We start from the raw sequence: 12,825 nt of genomic DNA on the forward strand, positions 1-12,825 counted from the left end.
GGCGCGGCGGCGCCTTCCCCTGCCGCCAGCCGGGGCTCTCGGGGCAGGCGCGCGCCCGTCTCGGCTGGGAGCAGCACCCGGCGGGCTGAGCGGACCTCGGCGCTCCGGCGCGCTCCGTGGACATAAGCGTTTTTTTAAAACTTTTTAAAGAACTTGTTTTCTGGGATTTTTACAAGCTTCCCTTGTTTTTGTGTTGTTTTCCTGCTTCTCCCACTTCAGATAGCAACTACGCTGTTTTTCCTGGTGTTGTACAGGGATCTGAATGGAGTCGAAATTTTAAGTGTTACAGGAGTCCTCAAGTCCATCCACCTGTTAGAGTGAGCAGTTCTGGGTTTTGTTTTGTTTTTTTCCCTCCTTGTCTGTTGGATGTGATGGAACTCATGTTTGCAGAGTGGGAGGACGGGGAGAGGTTTTCATTTGAAGACTCTGATCGCTTTGAAGAAGACTCTCTTTGTTCCTTCATCTCTGAGGCAGAGAGCCTTTGCCAAAACTGGAGAGGATGGAGGAAGCAATCAGCTGGACCCAACTCTCCCACTGTCAAAATGAAAGGTGAGGTCACCTAGTTTCCTGGGGGTGTTCTTGCTATGTAGGAAAGTTCTGGGGCCAGGAGTTGGTGGGTGTAGAGATTTACAGAGGAAGTATCAAAGGTGCGAACGGAAGTCCGATGTATTGAGAAGACAGTTGTTAAACAAAGGTGGCAACTGAGAAATTTACCAGAGAATTTAAGAAAAAGTTGTGTTCTAGGCAAGTTATCATCTGCATGTTTTCCGTACTGTTGTAGTGCTTCTTGTCTGAATATGTTTCTTGAGCTTGTTCTTGAAAATCTGAAACCGGTTGTCTATAAAGAAGCTGCAAACTTGGCTGGGAATAATTATACATAGGTTCCCAGTTGCATTGATTGAATTACACTAAGGTTTCACAGAGGTTTTTACAACTACTACAGTACTAATGGAGAGGCATGCAAGCCTTGTTTGTATAGAGCAGTCTATTTTCCTTGTTTGTTTACATTTCTATKTTTTCTCTTAAAATAACAAACTTTCTTTTGTAGTAGTAGAGCAAGAAGGCCTTAAGAAGTGACCAAGCTACGGTGTGTCTGCTCCGTGAGAGTTGTTTTACTTCCTTTCTCCTGACAGTCATTCATTTCTGATAGCAGGCAGAAAATCATACAGTATTAGCTATTCAGAAACTATTTAAATCTATTGTATAGCTGCTAACTCTTTTTTTTTAATTGAATCATAATTTCTCTTTTATCCCGATGCATCTTGACCCTAGAATTCAGGTGGAATTTACACTGTGCAGAGCTAGGCATATAGTTAGTAGAAATTACACAAGCCCTTTCTCCTGTTCCTTATATCTCCTTTCTTTTCTTTCAGTCCAGTGTCTGTACTTTTCCTGTTACTGCTGACCTTCGTGACCATCAGCTGCTGTGTTAATATCTTCCTATTTGGAACTACAAAACCTCATTCTCTTCTGAATGTTGGCCTTATAAGAACAGAGAACTCAATTTATAATGAATCGTGCTGAAATCTGGCAGTGTTATGATATAGGCAAATACTCATTTGTCACTAGATTAGGACCAGAAAGTACTTTTGCATTAACCATTGGCTTTCCAGAACAGATTACATTTTTAATTATTAAGAAATTTGAGAACTGGTTGTAGTCCAGGATATATAACCTCCTGTGTCTCGGACTAGACACTATTAGACTGAGGGTAGGATGAAAATTAAAAAAAAAAAAGGGGGGGGGGGAAGTGCTGAATAAATGTCCAAGTTGGGTAGCTGTTTTAATATTCTGCTGTCAGGACACGTTGGTTTTCATAGGGAACATTCTAATGGTGTAAAGAAGGTGAACAGTGTTAATATTGTGCGTTTTAAAGCTATGAATCCTGAGATGCAGAAAGAAGGATTGGGCGCAGGGCAAGCATATAAACTATGTGTTTTGCTTTAGGTCATGTTGCATACACTGACTCCCTGGAAGGGAGCTGAAGTATCAAAAACATACTGCTGTGGAAAAGGAGACATCACTAGTTCAGCAGAGGTGTTTGAAACTGGTATGCGCAAGATCTGCAGATCAGATTCATGTTTGAAAAGGTGGTTGTATTTGTTCAACTTTGAGATGCTTTTTGCTGATTGTTCTTCACTGGTTCAGTGTACGATTACATGTTTTGCTGGGTCCTGCTCTAGTTCCTTTAGCCTTCTTGACTGAATTAAAAGCAAGCAGTGATTGCTCTCTCTGCTGTCATCCACTTGTTGCATTAACAGAAAAATGACTTCAGTAGATTGTGCATATTCATAATCCTTGTTGTCTTTCACACCGTATCGAGGTGCGGTTGTTTCAGGTTCTGCAAACTTGCATAGGCAAACTTGTATTTTTGTACTTGGTTCACATTTTTTAGGTATTATTTGCAGAGAGACTTAAGTCCTTTTTTATGAAAGTGCTTATTTTAGAAAACAAGGCAGATATTCCAAAAGGATATTGTTGTCTGCTTTACAGGCGTTTGCTGGCAATTCCCAGGCTCTGGTCAGGGTTATTTTGAGAAGTATGTGAGCAGGGATTCACTTCCTAAATAATTATTTATCCAGTATAAAAAGTCATATATGATATTATCAACATGGAACACTTATAGGTGTTAATATACACAGCATGTTGTCAGTGTGTCTTGCCTGACTAGGGGTCTTTCATCTTCTGGGATGGCTTTAGATTTCAGAACACCTGTACTGATTTAACTATTTTCAACACCTGTAGGTGATAGTGTCTTTGTAATTAGAAGAACAGTTGTTGATAACTTGCTAGATCCTGAGGTGGTCAGTTGTAAGGAGTTTTCTAAAATGTGATAATTCTAAATTCAGCTTGTGTGTTTTTATTTCCACAGTTTTACCATTTTGCGGTGGCCTGTGGTGTGGTTGTAGTAGTGTAGTTGCCTGTGCAAGCCAAAAATTGGGTTAGACACTGATTTCTTCAATTTTGAACACTAAAGGAAAACAAAAGGAATTATGTTCTTTTAGCCTTTTCCTCCAGTTTGGCATTCAGCCTGTGTTTTGATTTGGGATCAGTCAGACAAGTTATGTAATAGAAAGGATTTCTAGCTTTTTCAATTGTTTTGAAATTGTCCTTGTGAGCGTCCAATTCTCGTTAATTAGTTCAAAGAGAATTGTCCTGGGACTGGCAGAAGTGCTGTTGGCTTGGGATTCCTCCTCTTTAATAAAAAATAAAAATAAATAAAAAACAGGACAGAAACAAGAAAACCCCGCCACTACTACTGGATTTCTTACTTTTCACAACTTTTTATTTTCTTCTTGGTTGATTTTTTTAATATTATGATTGTGTTTGATGCAAATTTAAATATAAGGCTTGGGGTAGCTTGTTGCAAATACAGACAGGATTCTCTGCTAAGAGTAACTGAAAAACTGAGTTATTCACTTGCTTGTCAGTCACCCCATCGACTTGATAGAAAGATGATGATAGGTGGAGAAAAATGTCTGAGCTTCTCCAATATGATCCTTGGAACTGATTTATTTATAAAATCAAGTATCCTGAGTAGTTATATCAGAAACCTAGGATTGTAATTGGTTGGGTTTTCTGTCCTGATTTAATTTTCACTACCTGAACTTGTGATAAAGTCCTTGTAGAAGTCCTCCTAGAAAGGAGTTTTCTCTTTAGATGTAGGATCAGTAATGTTAAGGAGGAATGCATTGTGTCCGCTGTATGGATGCTCTTAGCTTTTGAGTCTGCTCTCAGTCTCCACTGATTCATTTATACTGATATCCATGAGGAAGCTTTAGCACGTACATCAGTTTAGATGATGCCTTTAGGAAAAACAGTCCTTTCCAACTTATTTAATAGTTTTGAGCCTTTATTTTAGAAAAACCTTGTTTTCACTTTAGACAGCCTTGATTGCTTGCTTTTCCCCTTTGTTTTTTCATTTTGAATGAGATAATGCTTGTAACTGATATTTGTCCATTGCCGATGTACATCATTGATTAGAAGCTTTCAAATGTACTAGCTGAAAATAAGGAACAGGCAGATAGTGGATTTATCACTGAAGTTACATGATTAGGTGTTTTGAAGAACAATGTCTTTGCAGTGTTTTTAGAACCAGTCGGTTCCCCAGATTGGTTTGTGACTCCTACTCAGCTTCTTCTAGATCAAATTACATTTCACCAATTTATTACTCTTCTACCAATGACTGCCCCCGTTTGCCTTTTCTCCAGTTTTCTATGTGTTTTTTGTTTTCCAGAAAGCATTATGAGAGCCATTATGGTCCCCTGACTTCCTTTTTCACTTCATAAAATACTTGCATTTTTCATTGGCAGTTGAAATAAGTCTAGTGTTTCTGCAAAGGTTTTGTTATCAATTATCTTCATGTAAGGATTTTTGTGACAGAGGTCTTAAAGTCAGAGTAAACATTCAAGTGCATTCATCCTCTCTCCAAACCCACTGTGGCTTTGTTTCTTCTTGAAAGTTCCAAAACTTTTTCCCACCCTTAGTCCCTTCTATTTTACAACTTCTTAAGAACAAATATTTACCAAACACTTCAGAGGTTGCCATAAATAGCTGTTAAGTAGTGCGTTCACAATTTTTTCTGCTCAGTTTGTATTTATTCATTCACACCAGCTTCTACTGGAAGCATGCTGATGAGTTGTGTTAAAACTATTTTCAATAGGTAGCTAGTGAAAAAGCTTGATCTCCTTCCCTCCCCCATCCACCCACCCCAACTGTAAGCTTGAACCATCACAAAGTGTGTGGCAAAACCCCTCAAACTAAACTAAGAATTGCAGGCAGTGATCTCCTAGAAAACATTCTTATTATCCAGACACAAATGGGTTATGGTAGCATTTAGTTGAAAGTTGTATGTTGTAAGATATAGTGCTGTAAGGTGGTAATAAGAAGTGCAAAGCTTCTTCCAAACTGCTAGGAATACTCACTTAGTAAATTTGAGACGCAGCGCCTCAAAAAAATACAAGCTATGGAGATGGACTGTTTGGCATAGAGTACAAAAAGCCTGAGGGGAGGATATGATCAGTTTAGAGAGAAAACCTGATCAAAGTCTGAACAGTATCTACAGTAGTAAAGTGACAGTGACTGATTTTCATTAATTAATAAGGACAAAGAATAAATGGCTTGAAGAGTAAAGCTTCTTCCTCGTGATTGCCAGTAACTACTTAATATATTAAAATTAACTCTAGCGCAAAAAATAATTGCAGAAAGCAGCAGAAATGCGTAGTCTCTTTCAAATTCATACTGTAGTCTTAGACTTTTGTTCTTCTCAGAGAAGAATGTTGGTGTCATCCAAAGTATCCTCTCTTTGAGCCTGATGAAGCTGAAAATGAAGACTCTGTGGTTTGCTGCCATTTTGTTACTGACAATTACTGTGTATTATAAGGCTAGAATTGATTTTTTTTCCTGCTTTATTTGTGCCTCTGATATTGGGAGGGAGATTATGTAATCAACCTATACTTTTGGGAGATACTGATGTAATGCATCTTTTTTAATGTAATATAACACATGACAAATCTGTTTTAGCTCAAGTGTAATTATAATTGTTGTAATATATCCAAATTCACTAATAACATTAAAAACCCCAAAATGATAACTGTTGAGCAAAAGTCATGTATAGCTGCTTAATGACTTTCTTTACAGAAGCAATAGAATTAAGAAGCTAAATGTAAGTGAGAAGATATCAAAAATGCTTAGGAAATGAGCAGAGATGAGGTGTCCAAAGAGAAATGGTCTTTGTGGTAATGTAAAAGAGAAGGCTCAGCTGCTAGCAGGAAATAGATTTCTCTACGTTTTCTTGCCCTAGTAAAGGGATTTCACCTATTTTTGAACTATAACCCAGTTTATATTATAATAGTGGTTGGTGATGCTGTTGGCCCTCTATACAGCAGCGACAAAAGTTCAAGTTGAGGAATGACTTACTGGAGTATCAGTGTTGTAATACAAGGTACAAAGGGGTGTTGTAGGTTCATTAGAGCTGAAGATACTGCAGACAAACTCTAGAGATGGTCACTTATTAAGACTGGCATAATTAAATACATTGCTTCAGAGATGGAATGGAGATTTCAGAAGATGTCTAGAAGTTTCCACTAAGCAAAAGGTTGCTTTACAATGTGGTGATACATCTATCTTTTTGATGAATGATGAGATGAACGGCTCTCACATTTGTCTCCTCATTTGCTTTCTACTGTGCCTTTTTGAGATAGTTGAATGTGTGTACTCCTCTCTCCAAGAATGGATATGGAAGAGACCATATAAAGAACTTATCAAGAAGAAGTTTTTTTTTTCCTACTGAGATTTTAATGGACCAATTCAATTTTAATTCTAATGTTGTCTCCTGGCCTCTTGCTTTAAATAGGTTTCTCTTTCCCCACCAGAAGTTTTGCACGTTCTTTCAGTTTCTTAATGTCACATCTTTTTACTGGGAGGCCTTCCTGGATTCCCTGGATTTTTGTTTTTGTGCTTGTTTTCTCCTTCCTTTCACCTTCAGGAGATCCTCATGTTGCGGGATGACCAGAGATTACAGCTGCTGTATTTGAATCTCAGGCTGCCTGGAGCTGTAGGGGTTATCGTTCTCTGTGGCGTGCCCAGCTCTAGGGAAGCAAGGATAAGGATCCAGGTTTGATCCTAGGCTCTGAGTTGTGCTCTTCCTTTGTTTCCTATCTCTTTTTTTGTCTTCCTCTTTCTTCCTTTGACCTGTTCTTAATTGCTAAAAAGTGGGGTTTATTTTTATCTATTTATTTTTTACCTGTAGATAGTTAGTTCTGTCTTGAGGTAAAAAACAAAGCGAAGATAAGACCCCTCAGTTTTTCTCTCAAGCTAAACTTCAGGATTGAAGTGTGTGGTTATCTGGACAAATGTAATTCTGTAATGAAACACCAGTATCTTTTGTTCATTGAGTATTTTACCTCAGGATAACTCAGGTTAAAACAGAGTCTTTTCTTTTAATGCTCAAAAATGCTTTTATTGCTTATGTTACTTCTTTGAATGCTAACAGCAAAAGTTATTTTCTTTGTTAAATTAATCTGTTTGAATTCATATTTTGTGCTCTAAGCAGGAAGAGCAACAAGAGACTAATTTTGTATATCTGAACCACTACAGAGTGTCTTGTGTCTGGAGCTATGTCCCCACTGCATGCCTGGGGTCACCCATCGAAATAGCAGTGAGAGATAAAACTGAAAAAAACTTGCTGCTGCTTCTGGAGTGTTGCTGATAAAGGGCAAAAGCAAAAGAGATGAGTTTTGTTTTTTGTTGGTTTTTTTTTTTAATGGATAAATTCTAGAAAATGGAGGAGGAGATGTAATTCCTGCCCTGATGAAAACCCTGGAAGATTTTTAAATTAGGGCTTGGTTAGCCATAAAGTGTGTCTTCATCACCAGGCAAATTACTCAATGTCAGAATCTGCATTTTCTGGGTCTGCTTTTGAAGAGTTAAGGTCCTATAACACGAGTGAATCTTTCTGACTCATCGCTTGACCAATAGAGATTTTTGTGCAAGTTGCTGAGGTCCAAAAAGTGATTGGAAGTGTCAGGAACCCAAACCCAAACAGGCTTGTTCAGTATGCGGAGATGGCCTAGTAGCCTCGTAAACTGAACTGAGCTGTTACCAGTTTTGTACGTACCTTGCTCTATATTTGTGTTGCCTCTAGTCTAAATGTAGTGGTGTGGTCTGTATGCTTGAAGAGCCATCAGTTAAATGCAATTTAATATGCAAGTTTAAAACTTTGAAATTCCAGTTCAGTTTGAGGAAGAGCAACAAAGCTATAGCATAACCCATGTACAGAAAAATAGCACCTTTCATACAGTGTATTTTTATTGCATCTTTAGTGAGAAAAGAACTGCAGGTATAAGGAAGTGAACTGATCAGACTTATCAAAATGTATTTTCTAATATAATATACAGAAAGTAAAAATTTTTCTTCACACTAGTCCTGGAAATAAAACTCAGATGTTGACTTGTGACTAGTCGTGTCCTGTCGCATCCCCCCCCCTTTTTTTTCCTCTCTCTCTCCGAAGTGGTACCTACGCAAATCAGTGTCTTATTTTGTAGTGTTGGGATAACTATGGTGAAATTGAAGGGAATTGTGAACGTATTACTGATACTATTCTTATGGACAGGAGAGTGGTTCCTTATCCATGTCAAGCTCTTGATAGTCCATGGCAGTGGAGTAATATCATTTTTACTAATATGCTGAGGAAAGGATAAAACAGTGAATGAAATGTTGAGAACAAGGAATATGAAACCCAGAAATAAGGAGTAAAAGAAAAAAAAAAAGAGAGAATTGAATGGCAAGGGTCATAAGGTATTCTTAAAAAGCAAGCAAATAAACAAAAAAGTTCTCCTCTCTGCTCCCCCCTGCCCTACCCCTAAAGTATACCTTTGGGGGAACTGAAATGGACATCGGTGATTTGGCCAAGATCTCTCAGGCCGGTTGTTAAATCAGGAACAGAAACCATCTCCTCTTAAGTGTCCGTTGTCCTAATTATTATAAATTACTTTGTTCCAGAGGAAGAAAAGAATGCACAGCTTCAAAAGATGTTTTACTTTGAACTTTTGGAGTAAATATTTGGCTATTTAGAATATTCATAATTAATTTTGATATAATACTTCTTGTTTTCATATCTTTAAGTAACATACCCAAAAAGTCAAAAACAATTTATTCCTTAGTTCTTAAAGTGTAGGAATGTCTTTAAGATGTCATTGGTTGGTTTAGACTAACAACTCATTTCTCTCACCTATCTAATTTTAAGTCTAAAATCTAGTAATAAGAGTGTCATGGCTAGAAGTAAATTTTTCAATTTTATTTTAATGTGCTTTATCTGTATTGCTCTCTCTTCCCTCCCTCCTCCTCCTTTGTTTCCCTACCCTACCTCCAAAAGTAAAATTCAAAATACACACATCAACTAGCTAAACTATTAGGCCTAGATTTTTTTTTTTTTTAAGATTAAAATGTCATGATGCATAATATACAAAATATTTAAAATATTAGTTCTAATTTTAAAATTCCATGTCACACCTTTCTAAGTTACCTCCCCTGAGGTTGTGTAGCCTTGGGCAATAACTGTAGGTTTACCAGCCAGAGGGTTCTCATTCTGCTTAAAACCTGTGTGGGTTTGAATACATCCTTTCTTCTTTGTTTCTTTATCTGCAGAAGGGCAATAACATTCTGGCAAGACTGTGGATGTTGTGCCTCTTAATAGTTGTGTAGCATCTTTAGCAGAAAATACTGAAACTGATCTTATCTGACCTTATTTTTTGATGGTGCATTAAACATTGTTGGCAAGGCTTACGAAAGCTCTGCTGTTTTCATTATGCTTAATTCATTTATATCTGCCTCCATACAGCTGGAAACTTATGTTTTTTGAAACGAATGAAACAAAGGAACTCTGTCAGGCTGTGATACACCTATTACTTAAAATCACCTGGAATTGCAGAAATTGAAAAAAGTGATGCTGCAAAAAGTGGTTTTAATAAAATATTGTTGCTATTATGAGTCATTATTAGTGTTTCTAGACTGTTCCAACAAAAAGTGAAAAATGTTAGTATTTAACAGTATAAGTTAGGAGATGGTCAAACATGCTTAATATGTATATATTCAGTTGGCAAATCTGTGTGCTGATTTTTCTGTATTTGTATAAAACTCTACTGGTGTGTGGTCAGCCCTGAAAAATTTCTGATGTTAAGACATTCTCTTTCCGCAGGAGAGAGAAACCTGAAAAGGGTGCAGGGATAGTGCCTCGAAACAAATTCTTAGCATCCCTCGTTCAGCTGCAAGCAGGGGACCTGTGTGTTATTTCTTGATGTCTCAATGTCTTTTATATCTTTCTTTTGTCCACTGGGTTTAGTTCTGTGGCTGTGAGGTATGTAGTAGAGCTTTCAAGCTTCTTTTTGATATAGGATAAGGATTGGTATATACAAGACAGGGAAAGGATAAATGGATAAGTTGGGGTGGGAATTTGTCCTCAGAAGACAGCTTATCCCTTCATGGGAGAGAAGTTGGATGCTGCAGTGCAGGAAAGGGAAGAATAGACTGGAGAGAATGAAAAGGAGGAAGGTCAGAGACAAAAAACGATGTAGGGAAAGATGGCCACTTCGCTTACAAAAATATAGATTGATGGTGTGATAAAAGAAATCTTACCCAGAATCTGTGTGTACGTAATGAAAATCTTTACAGGAAGGCATCCGGCTGTGCTTTTTTCTTGCAAGTCAAGACACTTATGAGGTGACTTGATAAAACAGTGGGCTGGTAAACATGTGGGCCATCAATTCTGTCTTCCTCTTCTGTTTACAGAGGTAAAACATTTAAATAGGCAACGATCACTCTTTGCCATTCAAAAATACTGGTAAAGATTAGTAATTTACTGGTGGAGCTCTGAGAAGAAAATACCAGTTTTCAAAATCATAACTGGTATGGTTCTTTGGGGCTTTTTTGTTTATTTTTTTTTCTCTCTAGATAAACTACTGGAAAAAGTTAATTTCAGCTTTTCTGTTCATTAGATCTAAGATCTTTAAAGATGCTGCTTTGAGCATGTCTCCCCAGCTAGAACTGAAGAATGGGAAAAGTGAAGCAGCCTTAAAGTAAATGTGGCCAAGTTACCATCTGTTTTTTTTTTTTTTTTTTTTTTTTAAGATATATTTATTAAAACAATGCCTACATGTAGCTAAACCATTGTTATTGGTGTCTTGTCAATGTTTGTGACAGAACCAGATTCCTCCTTGAAGTACAGAAAAGTTTGCTAAACCTGTGTATATTGAGTATTGTGTGACCTTATGGAATGTGTCCATGTCTTGTTTCTTGTGCTTGTAGGACTTCAGCTTTTCCTGTTCTCAGTATATGTTCACATTTGCCTGACTTTGTGTATTAACAAATTATGATTCTCAAGAACTTACTCTTTAATCTTTTTTTCTTTATTAAAAACACTGTACTGGAATTCTTAATTTGTAAATTTGCATCTGCCTCATCCTCTAGAGAGGATGCACAAACTTGAATCCTCATTAATCCATGTTAGAGGCTAATCAAATAGTTTGATGATGACTTGAATGCTTAAGCTCCATGCTTTTATGAAGCACTGATTGCTAATGAATAAAACTATTGGTAGCAATTTGACTTCTAAACTTCATGGTAGTCTTGCTGGTGAGTTAAAATGTAACCAACAGCTGTAACAATGAAGTGACAACATCTGCGAGTCTAGTACCTTTATAAAGTCTATAAAAGACATCATTTAATAATTCTCTGGAGTTGTTTACAGTTCCTGCTGCATATTACATGTGATTGCATTTGCTACCTCATATTTAGGTCAGTAAATGCTGAGATGGGAGAAAAAGGGAAATGCAGCAGTAAATCTGTTTAGCAGAGCTAGCTACAGAGGCCAGGTGAAAATATTTGTAGCTTACACCTGTACCTAACTTTCATGCTTGGCTTGAAGGGAGGGTGATCTTACACAGATAAGTTAGTTGTGTATGACCCAGACTGCCTCTGGAAATTTTCCTTGACTAATTGATTGCCTTTAAAGCAGTAGTGAGCAAGGGTCCGCTAAGCTGCTTAGCCTTCTCAAGGGCAGGGAGTTAGTTTTCCCTGGCTGGTTACAAGCAGCAAATGTTTGCAGAGTTCTGGAGATATTTTCAGAGGATGGTTGACTTTGCCTCAGTCTCATGCTGTTGGAGAGGTCTTATGCATCTGACTGAGCAGACTCGTGCAATGGAGTGTATTTAATCAATGCCTCACAGTTTTTGAGGGAGTCTTTCGTTATTATTTTTGTGCACTGAAAATGATAATGTGCTTGTAATTAGTAAATGTTCTGTAGCTCCTTGCTTGTTACATATATTCCTCAATGCTCACTTTTGGGACTTGCACACAGCATCTTCTCCCTTTGTTCCCTCCATAGGGGAGGGGGGGGAAACGGAAGGCAAATGTATTTCTTACTAGAGGAGGAACTTCCTCCAACTACAGGATCCCGAGAAGTGATCAGATGCTCTTAGCATGCGGAAAGGTGATTGTTGCGGCGGGTGAGAGCCCGTGGCAGGCCGAGGGCTGCTGGCTTGGGAAGCCCGCGCGGGTTGTCGGGGGCTGCTGCACTGCACCTCTGAGCTGCAGGGGAGAGCCTGGATCTGAGGGATGCCGCTGAGCGGACTTGTAACTTCTCACAAAGCACTAGACCTGGGGTTGGATTTGGGAAGATGCTTACAAAACTAGAGATTGAAATGGTGAGTTTTTTTCCAAAGCATTTAGGTATCCAACTTCTTTTGACTCCTGTCTATGAAACAGATCTTTAAACCTCCAATGATTTCCTGCTGGTCATATTAACAGACAATATCTTATTTTGCTTGCTGACAGATGTTTAATTTTGTGGGTTTTTTCCCTAGAGGTGAGAATGCCTTTTTACAACTATCAGATCCTTGATTACTCTTTTCAGACAATGGCTTTCCCATAAGGCCCAACAGAATTGGCTTGATCTCATTCTGATATGCTCAGTAATGCGCTGCTTCAGTGTTTGCCTGTGCATTTGTTTGGAGGACAAGTGATACTGCACTGGGATTTAGACACAGGAAAGAAGCTGGTGTAAAGATTAATTTTGCATGTAATTCTTAAGGATGGATACTGATGGTAGAGAGCAGCACAGTGAATAGCTGCATGGTGTTTTGTAAGGCTTCTTTTCAGCATTTGAGCATACCAATATTTCTTGATTGATGCTCAGTTGTGATGCAGTCTGACTTTTTTGATTTATGTTTATGTTCTGTCTCCTGTGTTTAGAAAAAATGCCTGGTTCCTGATGGTCTTTGTAACATATTTTTTTGTCATCAGGTACAATAGAATATTTTGAATTCTAAG

The 12,825-nt window shown here is 38.0% G+C and overlaps 1 protein-coding gene across 2 annotated transcripts in view; it reads left to right on the forward strand.

Annotated features, from left to right (window-relative positions):
• Positions 1-38: 38 nt before the first annotated feature.
• The window catches only part of ZSWIM8 (zinc finger SWIM-type containing 8), a 63,864-nt gene continuing 51,077 nt past the window's right edge, over positions 39-12,825 (forward strand). Inside the window, exons 1-2 of one of the 2 annotated variants that reach the window (XM_026055791.1) lie at positions 464-549; positions 1,948-2,050. In XM_026055791.1, coding sequence (XP_025911576.1) covers positions 1,951-2,050 — 100 coding nt within the window. In that variant the 5' untranslated portion in view covers positions 464-549; positions 1,948-1,950. Of the gene's footprint in view, positions 550-1,947; positions 2,051-12,825 lie in introns of both variants that reach the window. The other variant, XM_026055790.1, reaches the window with a different exon arrangement.

Source organism: Apteryx rowi, unplaced genomic scaffold, assembly GCF_003343035.1.
Source record: "Apteryx rowi isolate R43461 unplaced genomic scaffold, aptRow1 scaffold_126, whole genome shotgun sequence".
Taxonomy (NCBI): domain Eukaryota; kingdom Metazoa; phylum Chordata; class Aves; order Apterygiformes; family Apterygidae; genus Apteryx; species Apteryx rowi.